The 21,992-nt window shown below is 43.5% G+C and overlaps 1 protein-coding gene and 1 long non-coding RNA gene across 3 annotated transcripts in view; one reads left to right on the top strand and one right to left on the bottom strand.

The window, feature by feature from the left end:
- Positions 1-1,926, bottom strand: part of LOC145346532 (uncharacterized) — a 72,677-nt gene extending 70,751 nt beyond the window's left edge. The window contains exon 1 of the long non-coding RNA XR_013887707.1: positions 442-1,926. This is a non-coding gene — a long non-coding RNA (uncharacterized LOC145346532). The remainder of the gene's footprint in view (positions 1-441) is intronic.
- Positions 1,927-1,990: 64 nt separating this feature from the next.
- Positions 1,991-21,992, top strand: part of tshz1 (teashirt zinc finger homeobox 1) — a 247,031-nt gene continuing 227,029 nt past the window's right edge. For both annotated transcript variants that reach the window (XM_080193915.1, XM_080193914.1), the window contains exon 1: positions 1,991-2,582. In XM_080193915.1, coding sequence (XP_080050041.1) covers positions 2,543-2,582 — 40 coding nt within the window. In that variant the 5' untranslated portion in view covers positions 1,991-2,542. The remainder of the gene's footprint in view (positions 2,583-21,992) is intronic.

Genomic DNA, 21,992 nt, shown 5'->3' with positions numbered 1-21,992 from the left:
ACAACCCACGTAAAGCCGTTCTTACAGCTGACGCACAGGCACTCGGAGACAGACAGACAGATAGATAGATAGATGGACGCTGGATCATGACGGCTGCATAACTGCACAGATGTTAGGGCGGAACCTGAAGTTGTTTTGGACGTATTAATTCTCACTTCCAACACTCAAGCGCAAGGGGATCGGTCTGATTTTATATATAGCCCTATATTCTCTAACCCCCCTCCCCCCCCTCCTCCTCAACAATTGTTTCCCCTGTTCAACAGAGAAACTCAAGAGGAATTATTGGCATCTCTACCGGAGAGTCAAATTGTTTGCTGTATCATGTACAGGGATACAGCCGCCTAAGCAAGCCTTTCCTGACTGAAGTTTCACTTCCAAAGCGACGCCGAGCAACATTTTGGGGAGAGAAAGAAAAGGTATTAACGATGGTCAGTAACTTACCGATTCCGGATCAATAGATTCACCCCCTCCTCTTCTTCCTCCCCCTTTCTCTCTCTCTCTCTCTCTCCCTCCCCCTCTCTCTCTCTCCGGAGGCAGAGCGAAGTTTGAGTGGCGGCGACTTTTTTCCTCCTGTTCTATCCAGAGGCCTTCGAGACGGTGCGAGGGTCAAGAACACGTTAACCAGGGGGCGGTGAGAAACACGCCGAAAAGCAGCAGGCAAGCAAGCCAGGAGTCCCCTGCTGGATAACCTCCCTGCCAAAGCAAAACTGGACACTCTATAGATACTGGGGAAGAGAGAGAGAGAGAGCAACAGGGAGAGAAAAACAGAACAAAGTTCAGGAAGTGCTCCAACAATTAATGCAGACTTTCCCCCCGCTGCTGACAGCTTATATTTGAACAACTGCACCCTTTTGTATAAAAAAGGGGATAATTGTTAAGGAAGTATTGATGGTAGCTGGTTTTAAGGGGACAGGTTCCACACAAAGACAGAAAGGGAGTTGGGGGCGGTGTTGAAAATACTATTATATGGAGTATTATTACTGAATAAGATTGCAGAAGACAGAGAGAGAGAGACACACACACACACACACACACACACAGACCCTCCTCTTCCCGTACAAGATATTCACTTCCTCATAGGTGCAACAAATCAAACAGGAGTCCGGCATCAACTTCCAACCGTGTGTGTGTGTATGTGTGTGTGTGTGAAAACAGAAATCAATATTATCGGTGCAACAGGAACGGGAAGTTAAACAAAAGAGCAACAGAAGAGACAATTAATTTTTCTTTTTACGAGAGAGAGAGACCTTCAGTCAGTCGGAGCCTCCTCCTATCCACTGACAACAAACTCACCACAGCTTTGGGGTGAAAAGTTTCTCTTAGACCAGATAAAGCCGCCTCGCCAATAACACTGGGGAACAAAAAGAGAGAGAGGAACATTAAAGCTTACAAGAATACAAACGTCCCCCGAGAGAGAGAGGGGGAAAAAAGGCTCTGGTATCTCGGGTTTCAGCTAAATTTGAGATGCAGCCGTGCTGAGAGTTTGGAGAAAACAGCAGCGAGGACATTGAAAGAGGTGGGGGAAAAAGGAGAGACAAAAAAAGGATCATAAATCAATCAGATATCTGGCTGCTGACTTATGGCGGAGGGAGACTTCGCTTTGAGAATGCAATCGAGTTGGCATTAGCAAACAAGAGGGGGGGGGGGAGAGAACCCCAAAGACTTCTCTCTTTTTTGCAGACACTCTGGCAAAAGAGATACTGGATTGTGGGCAGGAGTTGTCTTTCCATCATTGCTCCGCTCTCTCTCTCTCTGCTTGTCACATTTCCCGAGACAGTGAGAGGAGGACATTGCAACGTTCTGGAGTGGGGACACACTCATCATTGAATACTGCTCGATAGCTCTGTGGATCAGTTAAGACTGTCTTGTTCGGTGGATATTCTGTATTTCCCCGGAGCCTACCCCGAGAGTTTACTCTCCCAACCACCCCCCACAGCCCCCCCCACCCCACCACTACCTTCTCCCTCCCCCCCCCCCCACCCACTTCAGAAATAACAATTATTACCATGATGGGGAACTAGTTCATTGCTCTCTCACTCAACTGTCTGTGATGTGCGTTATCTGTCTCCCCCCGCATTGATTTAAGTGTGGAAAGTGGGCACACACACAGAGACAAGCAGTGGTACAAAGTAACTGGAGTGTGTGTGTGTGTATGTGTCTGTCTATCTTATGCATATGAGGAGTGACTGAATCCGTCTCAGTCTCCCCTGACATCTCCGGTGGCTGAGAGAGCTTTTGCGGAGCTTTACTGACATCTCCCCATCACTAATCTTCAACAGAGAGAGAGAGAGAGAAACACAAACCTCCCCACCTTACCCCCTCGAATAGCTTTAACTCTTTTCCCCCCCTCCCTCCCTCCTTCCCCCCACCACCCCCCCGAAAAAAATCAAACAACAAAACCCACACATAGTTGAAGAAAATAGAATCCATTGCTACACTTTCGCTTCCTGCCTCGCTGCGTGGGCTGTATGAAAACACCGAGAATTAAAGTCCAAACTCCGGAAAGTCCTGGCCGGCAGCAGAAGCGAGTGGAGGGGGAAGGATGCCGAGAAGGAAACAGCAAGCTCCCAGGCGCTCAGCAGGTAAGATGTACAGAGGCGCAAGGATGCACTTTCACGTTATTTCTCCTGGAAGCCAGCTAGCAGGTGGAGGATACATAGCCATGCATCGAGATGGATTTGGGCTTTATTTTTTGGAGGCGGAGGGGGGGGGTAGGTGGGTGTAGGTGTATGATATATCCCAACCCCCCCCCCCCACCCCTTCTCACTATAACTCCCTTTTATTTAACAAACCAATTTCTCATTCCCCCGTTGTCGAGTGGGTTTTATCTCTGTGTGCTGTACTGGTTCAGGAAGGATTTTGCTTTCAGTATTTTGGCCATTCCTTCTGTCGATGTGAATGGCGTTGTTTGTCAGGTGTCTATCAAATGCTGTCACCGTCATGTTTTTTTCCCCTCGCTGCGGCGCGGATTTGATCGCATTTAATTGCATTTCGAACCCCCTGCCCTTGCCCCATTTTCCATCTGCATTCCCCCCCACCACCCCTTTGCGAGAAGTCTTGATTTTATTTAAACTATAAATGTGAGCATTCACAAGTCCAGCCGTGTGATGATTTTGGAATGCATGTCAAGGGGCAGAATTTAGCTTCTGGAGCGGGGTTGTTGCGATTGATGATACTGGAGATGTTTTGTAAAAATAATAAGGTGTATAACCACCCCCCCCCCGCCCTCTGCTATCAGGATGTGAGGGCATGTGTCGTACAGACTCTGTAGATGCATTTTGGAAGATTACCCATCCTTTCCACAGCAGTGCTGACTCTCTGAGGGATAGGTAACCTCTTGAACGTTTCTAGAAAAGAAATCAATGGAACATTTTTTTTAAAAACATCCTTTCTGAAAGAATTGTTTTTGGTTAACAGGGTCTAGTTTTTTTGTCTCTCTCTCTCCCCCCTCTCTTTTCCTTCCTAATAGACCATCGCCACCCTGGATTTGATATATGATAGATCCTCTGTCATCTCGGCAGCCTTTGATCCATTCATTCCTGATAAAGATCAATAAATCACTCACCATGGCAACCCACATGTGCCTGGCGTTACACTCCGCGAGTCAGGTCACTTTTCGGATCTTTTTTTGTCCCAAAGTTTATTCCCCACCCCCCTCCTTCCCAATCCTCCCAACTTGTGAGCATCTCCCCCCCCCAAAAAAAAACCCCTGCTTCGTCTGCCTTAGTAGAAAAAAAAATGTGGGCTTAACCTGAATTGTTACTTTTTTTGGTTAAAAAAAGGCAAGGAAACTTTGGAAGCTGGCTTGCTATAAAATATACCGAGAGAATGTCCATGCTTTACAAATCACATCTCATTCCTCTGTTGCAAAGAAAATGATGAGTGCAGGAGGGTCAGTGAGGATGACATTGCAGGCTTCCATTTAAGTCCAGGGGAAACAGGATATCAGCAACTTTAAACAACAAATATTTTTATAAGGGGGCTGAGCGACTGACACAAACGTGATGGTGCATGGTAATTCGTTCTGACAGCTCTTACACAGAAACAAGCCATCAAGGCGACTTTTTCCAATATTGATTTAATTGTCTCTCTTTTGACAGGCATATACATCATTGGTTTTAATGGCCAATCAAAAGTTGGCAGGCTTTAGCGTTCCCATTCTTTCCCATACATGACATTTGGCATACTTAATCAAAATGCAGGTTTGTAATAGCAATGAAGAGTTGATGACTGAGTCATCTGCTGTTTAAACGGGGAGAAAATTAGCTAAAAAGATGGTAAAATATCTTTTATAGTGGCATTTTAAGCACATTTTATGGATGAAATATGGGTTCATTAGGCTGTCTCTTGGCTTGTCTGGCTGTTACAACTTGCATAACTGATGACTTTTCTTTCCCTGAGAATATCAAGAGTGTCTAAAAAAAATTGATTATTTGGCAGCCAGGAAATGGCTCTGTAGATGTGGCCCGACTGATACATGTAAGTAAGAGTTCAGGCTGATGGAAAGGGAAGGGGGCGGGGGGGTGGGGGGGAGGGCTAGCCAGGGATAGTCCCATTGCTTCTGTGCATTGATGAAAACTAAAGGATTGGAGGAAGTGTCCCTCGTAAACCGGGAGGCCTCATAATTATCACTTTTTTAAGAAAAGGAGGGAAAAGTAAGGGATGTTTAGCTCGCTTCATTACCAAGCCTCTAATTATCTGTAAACTTGATGGATTTGTGACAGGTTTAATGATTAATGCTGACAAATTTAGTAAGGTGTCAGGTTTGCAGTCAGTTTGATGTGATTAAGTTGATATTATACAGTCCCTATTGCCTGTAGTGCAGTATTAACTCAATCTACTGGTGCAGGTGACAAATGGACTTCGCTACCTGACTAATCATGTCACAGAGACAATGCTGCCTTAATGACCTCAGTAATTCTGTTTCCAACAGAGCAATAAAGCCAGATCAAAACATTTTAGCTAGTTTCCAGTTCCTTTCAGATCTGAATGTTTATTGTAGTTTCTGTTTTAATTTTTTTTATTTGATAGGATTTATGAAATAAGCATTTGGCGTATTATCTCGAATGTAAAATGCAAAAACAGGGCATTTGACCCGATTGGTCCATGCCTGAGTTGATGTTCCCTACGACATCTCTCCCATCTTAATTTATCCCACCTCATCAACATATCCTTCGATTCCTTTCTCCCTCAGATTTTTTACCCAGTTTCCTTCCATGCTATTTTCCTAAACCACTCCGTAGTCAGGGTGAGTTCCACATTCTCACAACTCTCTGGGTAAAGAAGTTCCTCCTCTTTATTCTTTATTTCATTTCCAATTCGTTATTAGATTTAAATCATATCTGAAACCCATTACAGACCCGTCTCTTCAAAGATTGAAGGAGAAATAAATGTTTTTGTTCTTTGCCGTTTGCCTGCCTTACGTAACATTTGGTGACATATTTTGAGCTGCTGATGTGTGGAAGTACCAGAGATGTAAAAGATTTGGGTAAAATTAAATTTAGTAGCGAGTGCTAGCATGCTACTATGGAGTGAACTGTTATTACAAATTCCCATTTTTCTTTTACTTAATGCTTTATAAGATGATTAAGCAAGTTGATGAGGTTGATGGAGAGAAAGTATTTCCTTAGTTGGATGAGTCCGAAACAAGGGGACTTGTTCAATGTTAAAATTAGAGTAAGACTATTCAGTGACGACATCAAGAAGCACTTCTAAACACAAAGGTGTTGGTTAGTGGAAATCTCACGGTTGGAATGACTGAAAATTTCAGAACTGAGACAGATTTTGTTTGTTAGGCAAAGTTATCTAGGATTACTGTAAACCAAGGTGGGTAGATGCAGTTAAAATACAGATCTAAATGATTTTTGATTTGATTTATTATTGTCACATGTATTGGTATACAGTGAAAACTATTGTTTCTTGCATGCTACACAGACAAAGCAGACTGTTTATAAGGAGGGAAAGGAGAGAGTGCAGAATGTAGTGTTACAGTAGAGCGAGGGTGTAGAGAAAGATCAACTTAATATGAGGTAGGTCCATTCAAAAGTCTGATGGCAGCAGGGAGGAAGCTGCTCTTGAGTCGGTTTGTGCATAACCTCAGACTTTTGTATCTTTTTACCTGATAGGGGTTGAAAAGCCTGCTCCTATTCCGACATCAGGTATCAGCTTAAACCACAATCCTGGAGAGTCCAAACTGCTGGAATTGTGGAATCACTCACCAGCTCCACTTCAGAATGCCGGGCAGATTATCGGCCTGAATGCATTAGGTTTTCTGAAGGAGGTTCTTACATCCTGCTGGTCCATCTAAAAATCTCAGTGAAACATCATCATATTTTTTCCAGTGGCAAGCTGGGTGCTTGAGAAAAACATCTTTTAGATCAGGACTAATTCAGCTCCCTTATACTTGTAAATGTCTTGGAACATTGAACACTATACAGAGGTAAATTGATCCCACTTTAACAGTAACAACATGCTGTGGTGATCTCAATTTGAACAGAGCAGGCAGAAATGCTCCAGCATTCTGAACTTCAAATGCTTTGTAACAAAATTGGTTACTAACCTCCATCTCTCCCTAAGCAAAGATGATTTTTGACCCCCCTCCAGTCAAGTAACAAGCCATCAACTTCAATGATTAAAGATTTTGTTGTGAATGGGTAGTAATAGTGAGCTGCATTAATTAAACACCATTTCTACCATTTGAGGCAATTTTTTAACAGCACATTTTTGTCCCTTTGGGCAGTTGAATATAAAACACAGGTGGTGTTAAAGGAAATACCTTTAACTCATGATTACGCTATCAGTCCCACAATAAGCATTACTAATACATATTATCTGATTGTTATCACATTGCCTTTTGTGGGAGCTTGCTGTGCGCTAATTGAATGCTGCATTTTCTGCATTCCGATAGTATCTACATTCCAAGAGTGGGGCGGCACTGCTTCCACACAATGCCAGAGACCGGATTCGATTCCCGGCTTGGGTCACTGGCTTGTGGAGTCTGCATGCACTCCCCATCTCTCTATGGGCTTCTTCCATGTGGTCCTATCTTCTCCCAGTCTAAAAGACATGCTGGTTAGGTGCCATGCTAAATTCTCCCTCAACCTACCTGAACAGGCATGGGAGTGTGGCAACTAGGGGATTTTCACAGTAATTTCATTACAATTTTAATGTAGGCATACTTGTGACACTAATAAAAATAAATAAATAAACATGTCCAAAGCACTTCACTGTCTGTAAAGTGCTTAGGGATATCCTGAGGTCATGAAAGGGGCTATATAAATGCAAGTTTTTACTTCATAAACCAAGCTCACTATTGCCACTTATTCTTCGGAAATCCATTCAGACTTAGTCCAAATGGGTTTTCTCTCTTGGTGGCATGTATACTATTTTAGGATCTATTATTTGTTATTTGTATTTTTGTTTTTGATTTTCTGCTTTGCTGATCCCTTGTCACTAGACATCCTTCTTCAGTTAGGAGAATGTAAGTTATGGTGTTCTCCATCGATATTACCCAATTCTAGACAGGTCCTCGCCTCTTCAGCGTGACATTTGTATAGTCCTCAGTTGAAAGCTTGACGTACTAAAGAGGCCCATTCATATGATAGGTAACTGGGAACTGAAATTCATGGCTTTGGAATTAAGAACATTCGACTGCGATGTCCTGGTCCATATTTATCTCTCAAACGACCAATTATCTGATCATGAATTCATTGCTGATTGTGGAAGCTTGATATGTACAATTTTTCTGCTGCATTTCCCTACATTTCAACTGTCTTTACATTGCAAAAGCCTTATTTCCTACCAAATTTTCATATAGAACCTCAGTCTCTCTCCCATGAAGCTGATCCCCTAATTTAATAATTTCCTTAAACATTGATTATGGGTTTCTTTTGGGGAGTCACTACCTCCATAGTTTTGGCCTGGCTGTTTGGGGCAGTCTTTTTTTCTTAATCCTATTTCCACCTTCCCTTCCCCTTTTTCCTCTTTCTCTCCCTCAGTCACTTTAAAATCTGCTTCCTGGACTGTTTTGTGGTGGATAACCTCTGTCACAAATTCAGAACCTAAATTAAAAAAATGCACCAGGATCCCTGAAATCCCAATCATTCATTTTACAGGAGAAACATCTTTACTCAAAGACTCGTTAGAATGCGAAACCTGCTGCCACATGGGATGCTTAAGGTGAAGAAGCATAGATACTTTTAAAGGGAAGTTAGATAAACATTGAGGCAGAAATAAATAGAAGGATATGTTGGTAGGATGAGAGAAGTAGGGTGGGAGGAGACCTGTGTGGAGCATAAATACAGGCACGGACCAGCTAAGCCAAATGGTGTGTTTCTATGTTGTAAATTTTCAGCAATACTGTATCTTGGTTCCTGGATATCCTTTCTAATGCCTGTCTATGTACCTGGTGTTGAGGGCATTTGGTCATATTGTATTTTTCATTGGGTATCTGGGCAACACAGTAGTTAGCACTGCACCAAGGCCTCACAGTACCAAGATCTTGGGTTCGATTTCTGGCTTGGCTAACTGACTGTGCAGAGTCTGCATGTTGTCCTCATGTCTGTGTGGATTTCCTCAGGGTGCTCCAGTTTCCTCCCATACTCCAAAAGAAGTGCTGGTTAAGTGCATTGGCTATGCTAAATTCTCCCTCAGTGTACCCGGACAGGCGCCAGAATGTGGCGACTAGGAGATTTTCGCAGTAACTTCATTGTAGTATTAATGTAAGCCTTCTTGTGAAACTAATAAATAAATGAACTATCAAATTCAAAGTCAATAATGACTAGTTGAGGTATGTTGAGGTCATTCGGGTTTCAAGCATTAAAAGTCTGAGAAAGTTGCCCTCTGATTTTATGCAAGAAAAGCTTATTATGCAGCCATGAGGCCTTTTGAATAAACCTCTTGTTTTTAAATAAGTCAGTATTTTTAGTGGAATGCCGTTGTCTGTCTCTTATTTTTTTCGCTCCAAATTGCCTAAATCTTCACAAAGATTTAAGTGAAATGTTTTTCACGTGGACCACGTAACCGCAGTGTGTTGTACCAACGGATTAATTTAGATGGGAGGAGATGGAAAGCCATGTTGGTTCTTTTTTACACAGATGTAAGCAGTGACATTCGCTGGGCTCATTTATCATGTTTATTGCTACGTAACAAATATGCTTTTTGTATTCAAAATTGACTTTTTTTATGAAATTGCAAAAATGTGAAAAGACACATTTTCCATTTGATCAGACATTTTTCTGTTTTGAAAAATGTGTTAATATTTTTGGAAATCTTTTATTTGATTTATTATTGTAACATATATTGGGATACAGTGAAAAGTATTGTTTCTTGTGCGCTATACAGGCAAAGCAGAGAAGGAAAGGAGTGCAGAAAATAGTGAGAGACTGAATTATCAGAGAGTTTATAAGAATTAGAGTTTTAAAAACATAGAATGAGCGTGAAAGATAGAATTAGAGGATATGCTGGATTGGACAATTATTAAGTGCTGATATTCCTTTCATTACAACTAGTAGACTTAAGTCAAACTGGACAGAATGGGAAAGGTTGTCCCCTGGAAGCATAGGCAAATTAAAGTGTGCCTACATCAGTTATTGTGATATTCAGGGAGGGTGCCCCATGCCAGGAAATTGAGCATCTTCATTAAAATTTGCCATTTAAGTTGAGCAGAGTCCTGATTTGTGACAACAGATTTCTCATTTGAGTCACTGCGATCAGATGTAGCTTAAAGAGTTACCATGATTTGATTGCTGTCAGAAGTTTGCCAACAGTTCCTCTCCGATGGATGCATTTTTAAACCAAAACCTCCTCTGGTCTCCCAGGTGGATGTAAAAGGTCCCATGGCACTGTTGTAAGAGCTGGCCCTGGCGTCCTGGCCAACAGCTTTCCCTCAAATATCAATGAAATCAGATTAGCCAGTTATTATCACATTGCTGTCTGTGGGAGCTTGCTGTGCATAAATTGGCTGCCCTGTTTTTCAAAGGCTGTATTGTTCTATGGGGCTGTCCTGAGGTTATGGAAGGCACTATATAAAAACGCATGTACCTTTCTCTCTTATCCACTGCATAAAAGCTAAATACAGCTTGATTGGTTTGAGCACAATTGAGAAAGATAAGAATGTTATTTGAAAGCTGGAATGTACTGTCAGATTTTAAAAGAATGAGGAATCTCTGCAGAGCGTAAATTACTATTTTTTTCACAAGTGTAAATAGCAGTCTTTATATATTTTTCAAAACGAAATTGCTTTCGAAAGAATGTACAATGTATTCTGAGACCACCAGTGGGTATGGGTATTCTCATATTCATCTGGGTCTATTTCAGATTGTTATAACTTTTGGCTCATGCAATGATTTTGTAACTTTGATCGATCCCAGATTTTTGCTGGCCACCTGTCCTCCCCTCCCCCGCCCGCCCTCGTTGGTGCTTTGGGCGTGTGTGTTTTATAAGATTAGGAGAGAGGTGTTGAGAATTAAGGTAGGGAAAGTACAGAGAACATTTAAGACTTAGGTCCCTGTTATGAAGCTTAAAGTGTGACCCACCCCCTCCGCCCTTGAGTATCAAAGCCATGTTAAACCGAGGGAAACTTCAAAGTGTCTGAGCTCTGTCGTGGTCCTATCTGTCTCCCTGACGGGTTCACCTCAACCTCGCTACAGCGACCTTTTAACCCATTGCACTTAACCGGGCTTGTGTGTTTCTGTGTGGCTTGTAATGGTTGGTTTGGGAGGGGTGTGGCGTGCGGATAGTTGTGTGGAGAGACAGAGGGCTGGCTGGGCTGGATAACTCTCAGAAAATACCCCCCTTCCCTGTGATCGTCTGAGGAGGAGGCGAGTTACTGGTGGGTGCATTGCGAGAGTGGGGGGATTTGTAACTATACAAGTGGGCACCTGCGGGCACACTGTCACTGAGAGACTCCCAGTTTAATATCGAAACATTATTACATGTGAGCGAGATTCTGGATGCAAATGTATGATCTTTTTATTTTTGGTTTCAAATGATTATTCCAGTGGGGAGGGCCATTTCCATAAAATGTCGAACACCTAATATGTGTAGCAAACGGAATTAGGTGCAAATCTTTATCTTTTTATCTGGCTTTGCATTTTTTTCTAATTTCTATTCAAATCTGCAGCTGATGCTGTCTATTTTTTTAAAAATTTTAAATATAAGGTGGAATGTGAAATGTATATGAGCTTAAAGAAATACTTCTATTACTTCCCAGACCTTGCAATTCACCCTCTCTCCAGATCCCCCCAACCACTCCAATGATACATTGCTAGAGAGAGAGGGGGAGGGAGGCTTTAGTTGTTACAAAGATATAAATGTATACACGTACACAGACAGACACACACACAAATTCAGGGTTGGTGTCAAAGCGGGAGCAGCAATTTCCAGTGCTTTTTTGGAAGGGGCTGTAGGGGAGAGGCGGGAGTGTACAGGAAGGAGTGTTAAAGCTGATGGGTGGACAGGGAGAGGGATGAATTTACCAGGGATAGACAGCTGTGACTGCTGCTATTATCTTGACAGGTGTCAATTCAGAATTTACTGCTTGCTGGAGTCATTTTTTTCCCAAGCCAGCTGTCTCCCAGTGAAAGAAATAACACTTTACCCTTGTCACTTTGTTAGTTCTCAGCTATGGCCACAAAATGAGCGGCAGCGCGCTAATCGATAGCCGGCGGATTAGCAATTATTTTGCACATTGATTTATGAATGGGAGCAGCTCCTCCTGCCCGGTTATTAGCTGCTGAATGAATGTGCCCAGTGCCCAGATCACGCTGGATCTGTGTTCCCGGGGAGAGGCCAGGGCGACAACAGGCTGTGCCAGACAGACACACACGCACCCCTCCATCATTGCAGGCTGTTAACAAGGCAAGCTTGACTTTCCAGCGGCTGGACCATGTGTGTGTGTGTGTGTATTTGTATTGTGTGTGCATGCCGATGTGTGCACGTCTTCATATATTTATGTCTGTGTACATGTTTGTGTATGTATGTACGTGTGTGTCTGCCCATTTCTGTATGTAATTGTGCATGTACATTGCTGCCTGTGTGTGCACTGGTGTATGTGTGTTGTACCTGCATGTATGTTCATATGCCTATGACTTATATGTCTGTGTGTGGGTCAATCTGTGTATGAGCATATTTGTGTATGTGTGTATCTGTGTATTGGTGTATTGTATCTGTACATGATGTGTATTTATGTGCATGCATGTGGGTATTGATGTGTTTGTACCTGTGTTTTGTGTGTATCTGTGTGTATATATTTGGATATGTATGTGGATGTGTGCATTTATGTATCTATGTGTGCATTTGTATCCTATATCTGCATGTATGTGCATTTGTGTATCTCTGTATGCGTATGTGAATGAATGTGTGTGTGCATCTATGTCTGTGTATGTGTGTGTATATATCTATGTGTGCATATCTCTATCTGTGCATGTGTAATCTGTGTGTGTGTATTTGTGTTTGTATCTCTGTATGTTTATCTGTGTGTATATGTGTTTGTGTTTGTGTGTGTTTATGTGCATATCTGGATGTGTGTTTGTGTGTATCTGTATGTGTTTGCATGTGTTTCTGTGTCTGTGTGTTTGTGTGTTTGTATCTGTGTGTGTGTTTGTGTCAGTGTACACCTATGTGTGTGTCTGTGTGTTGGTGTGTGTATATCTGTGTGTTTGTGTGTGTGTGTGTATCCGTGTGTGTGTGTTTCTGTGCGTGTGTGTTTCAGTGTGTGTGTGTTAGGGTGGTCATTCATCCAATTTTGCACCAGACAGTTTGTTTTTCTGGCTGCTCTATCTGCTGTCCGGTACCAGATGCCATTACACCCAGTATTGTTATTTTGGCGTCACTAGCAATGCTGCAGGATGTTACCTGTGGCTCACATTGCCCACCTTGCCTCACGATCTGTGCTCCTTCCTCTTGGTACTTTGTTGGCTGCTTATTGCTTTGTAGTTGTGGGCTTATGGATGGGAGGCCAGCGATGACATCACCTCATGTGTGGTGCGGTGGTGATGATATCTTTACACATGTGTTGCAATGCTTCTGGTCTGATGACTAGAATTTAGTGTCCAGCAGTGACCACTCCAGTGTGTTTATGTGTGTATGTTTGTATATGTGTGAGCGCGCTGTGTGTCTGCGCTGTTTGTGTGTGTTTGTGTATGTGTGTGTGCACTGTGTGCGTGTGTGTGTGTATGCACTATGTGCGTGTGTGTGCTGTGTGTGTGTTTGTGTATGTGTGTGTGCGCACTGTGTATGTGTGTGTGTGCAGTGTGTGCTTGTATGCATGTGTGTGCTGTGTGTGTGCACTGTTTGTGTGTGTTTGTATATGTGTGTGTGCACTGTGTGGATGTGCGCTGTTTGTGTATGTATGTGCACTGTGTGGATGTGTGTGTGTGTGCTGTTTGTGTATGTATGTGCACAGTGTGCATATGTGTGTGTGCATTGTGTGTCTGCGCTGTGTGTGCGTTCACTGTGTGCGTTTGTGTGTGTGTTCTGTCTGTGTGTGCTTGTGTATGTGTGAGTGTTTGTGTGTGTCCATGTGTATATCTGAGTGCACCCATGCCTGTGTGTGCACCCCTGTACGTGTGCAATGACTGTCCTATTTCGAATGTGTGTGTGTATCTGTATGTGTGCATTCCTGTGTGTGTACCTGTGTATGTGTGCTCTTCCAGAGTGGGTGACACCGCTGAACATCATTTGCTGAGCAGGGGGAGAGTCTGAGCTTTCTAGCATCATCCTACCCTCCAACCTGCCCCGACAATAGAGGTGGCTTCTGCATTCTCTCCACAGCCCAGGAATTTGGCTGCAATGTGTACCCTCGTGAACCAATCCCCGACGTCTCACCAGAAAGAACCGATTAATGTACGAGCTCTTTTTTAAAACGGAAAAAATCTTTTAAAGGGCGGTTGCGGGGGGGCTTTTTTTGCTGTTTCTAGGCTGGAAAGTTTTCATTCACTGCACTGATCTACAACATCCTGCTGCCCTTTGTTTTTTAACTGGTGCTGACAATGGTGGTGTAACACTTTGGAAAATGACACTGCAGTAAACACTGTCTGATGCTCACAGGATGTGATTTAGATAAAATCTGTTCTGTAAAGTGGCATTCTCCATCAATCCCTATTTGACCCCTTGGTCCATCTTTACCTATTGAAATTCATATTTATCCAATTCCAATTAAATAATCTACGATCCAGTTTTACATACCCAGCTGCCTTTTGTTTTGTCTCTGTACTGCACTAGGAATAATCCTCAAATGCGTTACTCCTCAACCTGTGATTTACAATGTTGAATTCAAATACTTACACCTTTGATTGAACAGATGATGCTACACGTAAGGGAGATTCTCCAACATGAGACAGAGCTCTAGCCACTGTTGATCCACTGGGCTGCTCACACATGTGTCGCCCGTGACTCGACCCGAGCTCTGAGACAGAGGGTGATGGGTTCAATTCTCACTCCAGCAGGTTGGGAATAAAGTCGAGGCTGATGCTCCTGTTTCCACTGAGGGCAAGCTGGACTGATGGAGATGTGGCCTCTTTCAGATGAGATGTTAAGCTGTCGGGTCATCTGCTCTTCGAGGTGGGATTAAACGATCCCATGGCACCACTTAAATCATAGAATCTTATAGTGCAGAAAGAGGCCATCAAGTCTGCACCAGCCACATTCCCACCCAGGCCCTATCCCCATAACTCTATGCATTCACCACAGCTGAAAAGGAGGCATTCTCTCCAGTGCCTTGGGCCAAACCCCTTAATGTCAGGGGCACTAGTATACCAGTGTACTACCAGGGGCACTAGTGTACTAGCCAGTCAGGGGCATTGGCTAGGTAAATGCATGGGGTTATGGGGATAGGGCCTGGGTGGGATTGTGATTGATGCAGATTGGATGGGCTGAATGGCCTCCTCACTCTAGGAATTCAATGATTTTATGAATATTTGGCTGGCCCATGACATCAATAACGAACATCACCATCTCACTAGTCTTTGAGGGAGCCCGCTATGCATAGGAATAGGGATGTTTTGCTGCAATTGTATACGGCATTGGTGAGGCCACATCTGGACTATTGCTTGCAGTTTTATCGTCCCTGTCTGAGGAAGGATGTTCTTTTATAGAGGGAGTACAGAGAAGGTTTACCAGGCTGATTCCTGGGATGGCAGGACTATCATATGAGGAGAGACTAAGTTGGTTAGGACTACATTCACTGGAGTTTAAAAGAGTGAGAGGGGATCTCATAGAAACTTATAAAATTCTAACAGGGTTAGACAGGGTAGATTCAGAAAGAATGTTCCTAATGGTGGGGGACTCCAGAACTAGGGGTCATAGCTTGAGGATAAGGGTGAACCTTTTAGAACTGAGGTGAGGAGAAATTTCTTCATCCAGAGGGTGGTGAATGTGTGGAATTCACTATCACAGAAACTAGTTGAGACCAAAACATTGTATGATTTCAGGAAGAAATTAGATATAGCTTTTGGGGCTAAAGGGATCAAGGGATATGGGAGGAAGTGGAGATCGGGATATTAAATTCGATGATCAGCCATGATCACAATAATGGTGGGGCAGGCTGGAAGGGCTGAATGGCCTACTCCTGCTTCTCTTTTCTGTGTTTCTCTATATTAATGGTTGTGTTTCATGCATTAAAGCAATGGCCAGGTTTCATTGGCTGTAAGGCAGTTTGGGATATGCTGAGGTCCCTTATCTTTACTGCCCCTCTCGTTCATTCCCAATGTGGAAAAGTTGCCGGCCAAAACAATCAGGATTTTAGTTGGGAGTAAATTCAAAAGTTGAGGATCGACCCTTCGGAAACAACACTACCACTTTTCTGCACCAAAATGTAATGGGCAAACAAAGCATTGTTGAGCTTTTTTTGTCCTTCGGCATGCCTGATAAATGTTGATGAGACTGTTAACTATTCGTCTCCGTTCAACAGCACCCATCAAAGAGAAGCAATATCTCTTCTCTGTGCAATGAGGGAACTCTTTGCCTCAGAGGTGGTGGTGGCAGTGTGGTGGGGGAAGGAGGGGAGGTGGGGGTAGATAGATTATTGATAGGCAAGATCAGTGGGGTGGGGCGTTGGTGGGAGGGGAGGGATGTAGATGGGAATTTAGAATTCAAGGAAAGCAAACAGATCAGCCAGGATCTTATCGAATGGTGGAGCAGGCTCGAGGGCTCGAATTCTGCTCCTCCTTTGTCTGTTGGCCTAATGTGAAACAGCTACAAAACAACCCACAGTAAACAAAGGCACAGGGTATACGTGAATGTGTGAGACAGTTACTGCCTTTCCCTGTGTCGTTCAAGAGGTTGAATGTGGAGCCACTGTTCGAGGTCCAGTTACCAACCTATGTTGAAACTTCAGTTTTTGGGCACGGGCATTGTTTGAAACCCTTGGTGACCACAGATTCGCTCTGTTCACAATATGCTCCAAGTTGCTGTTTGTACATTAGTTTGCAATTTTATTACCAGTGGAAATCTGCACCTGGTGAGGTGACAACCAGTGATTATTGCCGGGGATTCAAATCCTGAGATTGATATGTTTTTGTTAGTTCGGGGTTATGAGATTTAGATGGAGTTAAGATACACATCAGCCATAATGGAATGGAATGGCAGAATAGGCCCGAGGGGCTGAATGGCCTCCTCACATTCCTCTGATCCATTATTTAGCTTGTAATGCATTTTTTACTTGGAGTGTAAAAGGGCGCGGGACTCACGCAGGTTCAGATGTTTTCAAGAATTCTACTTCATGTAGCCGAGCCGCAGAAATCTTCCGAGATTATTTTTGGACAGAGTTGTTGCATTAGTGAGCATGTTTATTTCGAAAAAACTGTGTACGGTTCAGTGCCGAAGGCAGGGAAAGTACAGGTAGGTAAGTGGAGCAATGTGTCGGAGGCCCATTGCAGAGCTGGCCTGGTAAATTACAAGGCACAATACGTGCGAGAGTTTGGCGCATACCGAAAATTACTTGGCATCCGTCAAGCACAGACATACACTACGCCTAACAATTTACTTCAGAATTTTTTAATACTCTTAGTTCCCCGGGGTGTAAGTAACAACAGTACTTCCACATCTGCAGTTTGTGAAACATTAAGTATTGCCAGAATGAGCTGCTAATACGTATTTATTTTCTGGTTTCACTCACACTGAACAAATATAAACAGCTTTTTTAGCAAAAGGAGCAATCTTTTATCTCTGTGGATTCTTCCTTGTAGTTTTAACTGCTGTGTCAGTCTGCATGGATTAATCATGCACTGAGGCATGGGGGAAGATATGTGTGCTTTTAGGTTTTGGTTTGGAATGAAGTGTATTTGTACTTATAAATAAGGGCAACATGGTGGCACAGTGTTAGCAATGCTGCCTCACAGTGCCAGGGACCTGGCTTCGATTCCCAGCTTGGGTCACTGTCTGTGTGGCATTTCTGCATTCTCCCCGTGTCTGCGTGGGTTTCCTCCGGGTGCTCCGGTTTCCTCCCACAGTCTGAAAGATATGCGGGTTAGGTGCAATGGCTGTGCTAAATTACCCCTTAGTGTCCCGGGATGTGCAGGTTAGAGGGGTAAATATGTGGGGTTGCAGGGATAGGGCGTGGATGCTATAGTGGTCAGTACAGACTCGATGGGTTGAATGGCTTCCTTTTGTCCTGTAGGGATTGTATGATTTCTATGAATTTTTTTTATGGAAAGGGATGGGGTTGAGAACTCAACATCTCTGTGACTGGCAAGAGGCTGAATCATGAACAACATCCTGTTTACCAGGTGGCATAGTAATTAGCACTGCTGTCTCACAGCACTAGGGAGCCAGGTTCAATTCTCAGCTTGGGTCACTGTCTGTGTGGAGTCTGCATGTTCTCCCTGTGTCTGCGTGGGTTTCCTCCGAGTGCTCCGGTTTCTCCTCATGATCTGAAAGATGTGCTGGTTAGGGGCATTGGCCGCGCTAAATTCTCCCTCAGTGTACCCGAACACGACAGCGCAGAGTCACTGAACAGAGACTGATAGCCAAGTTCCGCACACATGAGGACGGTCTCAACAGGGATCTTGGGTTCATGTCGCACTATCTGTAACCCCCGTGACTTGCCTGGGTTTGCAAAACCTCACTTACTGTACTGTCTGGAGACAATACACATCTCTTTAAACTGTGATCAGTGCTCCTTCCACTCACATTATCAGCCACTTCAGGTCTTGAACAGCAGGTTAGGTGTAAAGATTTGCATTCTAATCAGGAATCTCTAAACTGTCTGTGCTTTATATGCTCTGTCTGAGGCCAGAACTCTCCATTCACCTGACGAAGAGGGTGTCCCTCGAAAGCTTGTGAGTATATTATTAAATAAATAGGTTGGACTAAAACCTGGTGTTGTCAGACTTTTTACCCCGAACAGGGGCCAGATTGTGGCAACTAGGGGATTTTCATAGTAACTTCATTGCATTGTTAATCTTGTGACACTAATAAATAAACTTAAACTTTGTAGATAAACCTATGGAAGGTTAATGATCATTGTCTGAAATCTTACCTACGAGTCAACAGTATGTTTGAAATGAATAATTTATCCATGTCAGGTGCTGACATATATTTAAGTAAAAAATACAGACCAAAAACAGGCCAACCACTCAACGGCAACGTTTACACTCAGTACAAATCTTCTCCTACTAAACTTCAACTAACTCCATCATCCTATCCTCCCACTCCTTTCTTTCTCATGTGCTAATCCCACTCCCCCTTAATTGCTACTCATGAGTGACAGATAATTCATATTTCCACCACTTCTTGTATTTCTGAGTTCCTTAATGGATTTGTTAGTTGTAATGACCTCAACGAGGTCCATGAGGTTGGTTTCTTGGGAGTATGCATTCCCTGATTGACGTAATGATTGCCCGCCCAATCAGGGAACTTCACCTGTGTGTGTGGAGTGTCAGGGCTACTGACAGTCCAGATTCTGGCTTTGTACCTGAAGTATCCTTAGGTGTGAGATTGAGTTTGTAAATAAAGGGAGTCTGGTGAAGGGGCACTAGCCTCTGAGGATCTATTTTATTAGTGACTATATAACATTCATGGCGCCTGGTTTTGGTTCCTCCACAAGTGGAAACACCTTTTCTTTGTCTATGGTGGCACGGTGGTTAGCACTGGTGCCTCACAACTCCAGGGACCCGGATTCGATTCCCGGCTAGGGTCACTACCAGTGCAGAGTCTGCATGTTCTCTCTGTGTCTACATGGGTTTCCTCTGGGTGCTCTGGTTTCCTCCCACAATCCAAAGATGTGCGGGTGAGGAGCGTTGACCATGCTAAATTGCCCTTTAGTGTCCTGGGATGTGTTGGTTAGAGGGATTAGTGGGGTAAATATGTGGGGATAAGGCCTGTGTGGATTTGTTGTCAGTGTTGACTTGATGGGCCGAATAGCCTCCTTCTGCACTGTTGGAATTCGATGATTCTACCTCAGTAAATGCCTTTGTAATCTGAAAAACCTTAATCTGATTGCTGCTCAGCCTCCGCTTTTCAAGAGTAAAAAACTTGGGCCTGTTCAGACTTTCCTGACAAGTACATCCTCACAGTTCTGCTATGATGCTTGTAAATCATTTCTGCTTCTTTCTCCAGTACCTCGATGTACCTTTTATATTATGGAAACCAGAGCTGAGTATAATACCTGCGCTTTAGGGATGGAAGTAATTTGCTTATGAACCTGAGAGGGAAAGATATTGTTTGATAACAGTCCAAGAAATAAGATGGTCTTGATCAAAAACTTTTAACTGGAAAAGAAAATACTTGCAGGGTTATGAGAAAAGATGGAGAGTGGGGACAGATTGAATAGCATTCTCCAAAGAGCCAGCACAGATGCAATGGGCCAAACTGTCCCCTTCTGTGCTATAAGATTCTGTGACGCCCTTTCACTGTCAGAGAGCCTTTTACAAAGAGTAAGTCTTTACTTTAGCCCTAAAATAGTCATGAAGCAAGACACAAAATAAGCCTGCTATAATATAAGTAATACCATTACATCAGTTTCTACAGACTGGAGTTATACTACCAGTTGTTCATCCTTGCAATTTACAGCCAGACTGGCACAAATCAGCATTATTGCATTTTCTGATGGCTCCCAGTTGAAGAAAGCTTGAGATCAGAAGTCTCCGTTCCTTCAAAGCATGGGAAGGGGTTTTGCACAAAGTGTTGAAACATTCTGTGTTGCCTCATGGAAAGGTCTTGGAATGAAACCTTGAATTGGACTGGAGTTATACTGTAGCCAGAGTAGCACGGTGGCACATTGCTGCCTCACAGTGCCAGGGACCCAGGTTCAATTCCGGCTTCAGTTCACTGTTTGTGTGGAGTCTATATGTTCTCCCTGTGTTTGCGTGGGTTTCCTCCCACAGTCCAAAGATGTACGGGTTAGATTGATTGGCCAGGCTAAATTGACCCTAGTGTCAAGGGGATTAACAGGGTAATTATGTGGGTTTATGGGAAAAGGGCCTGGGTGGGATTGTGGTTGGTGCAGATTTGATGGGTCGAATGGCTGCCTTCTGCACTGTAGAGATTCTATGATTCTGGGAGTTGGCGTGAATCCCTAACTGATATGAGATGGGCACTTGGCTTCACTGAGCTCAGAGACAGATTGCGATCATGGAGCTTCAAGCTCATGTGCGCTTGTGGCTCAGAGGTTAGCACGCTAGTCTGTGAGTCAGACAGTTTTGAGTTCAAGTCCCCACTCCAGAGATTTGAGTGCACAATCTCGTGTGACACCCCAAGTGCGGCACTGATGGGAATGCTGCACTGCTGGAGGTGCCATCTTTCAAATGAAGTGTTAACCTGCAGCCCAGTCTGCCCTGTCAGGTGGGCAGAAGAGATCCAATGGCATTATTTGAATAGGAGTGGGAAGTTGTCCTAATAATCTGCGGGTGCACAGTAGTTAGCACTGCTGCTTCACAGTGCCAGGGACCTGGGTTCAATTCCTGGCTCAGCTCACTGTCTGTGTGGAGTTTGCACATTCTCCCTGTATCTGTGTGGGTTTCCTCTGGGTGCTCCAGTTTCCTCCCTTAGTCCAAAGATATGAGGGTTAGATTGATTATCCATGCTAGTGTTGGGGGACTAGCAGGGTAAATATGTAGGGTTACGGGATTGTGGTCAGTGCAGACTTGATGGGGCGAATGGCCTCTTTCTGCACTGTAGGGATTCTATGAATTGTTTGCGTGACTTTGCTGCGTGTGATTTGGCTGCTGTATTTCCTGCATTGTCTAAGTTCCATTGACTGCGTAGTATTTTGGGATGTCCAATATCAATGCAGGTCTTTCTCTTTGCATCAGTGCAAAAGGCTCAGTATAACTGTGATCTAAGAATGGCATTTTAAATGCTGGGGCCACAGACAATCCATCCTTGCCAACTGCAGTGCAGAAAACCATGAGGCCGGTGATTGGGTTAAGTGCTGGATACACGCTCAGTGATGTCTGGTAAACCTGGCCTCATTAATCTCAACGAATTGATAATCTGAAATAATCTTTTGCAGCATTTGTGTCACTTTCTGTATAAATGTGTCTTGCTTATCCAGCGGTTTTATTAATACCATACAGTGGAATTTGCCATTGACAAATCTGTCCGGCATTATCAAATCATCAGTTTACCCACTGCATCATAACTGTTGTATTCTATGAATATTGGTAAAACTCAGCATTGGAATGGCGAAGAGAATCAAAGGGCTGTCGCGACAATCTTCATTATTAACCAGAATTGCTAAACATTTGACAAAAAAAAACACAAATTCAAAACCAGTGCTTTGTGATCTGCTGTGGAGTGATCTATTTTTTAATCACCCCAGGTGCAAAGGTGCCTCTTGCCTACACAATACAAGAGTGCTTTATTTTTCACACACAACAGTTGCCATATAGCTGATAACATTCTGAAAAGCAATGCATACAATTTTAGGACAACAGTTTGCCCACATGATAACGCGTCTTGGATTGCACACAGCCTGGTGAATGGTCATTCATTCTTGAGACTGATTGTGGTTTGGTCGTGCGATCTGTACGGAATAGAGTGCGGTGGTGGGG

This window comes from Carcharhinus amblyrhynchos, chromosome 8, assembly GCF_965287045.1.
Source record: "Carcharhinus amblyrhynchos chromosome 8, sCarAmb.v2.hapA, whole genome shotgun sequence".
Classification (NCBI taxonomy): Eukaryota; Metazoa; Chordata; class Chondrichthyes; order Carcharhiniformes; family Carcharhinidae; genus Carcharhinus; species Carcharhinus amblyrhynchos.
The sequence above is the reverse complement of the archived record's forward strand: the minus strand, read 5'-3'. Positions and strand labels throughout refer to the sequence as shown.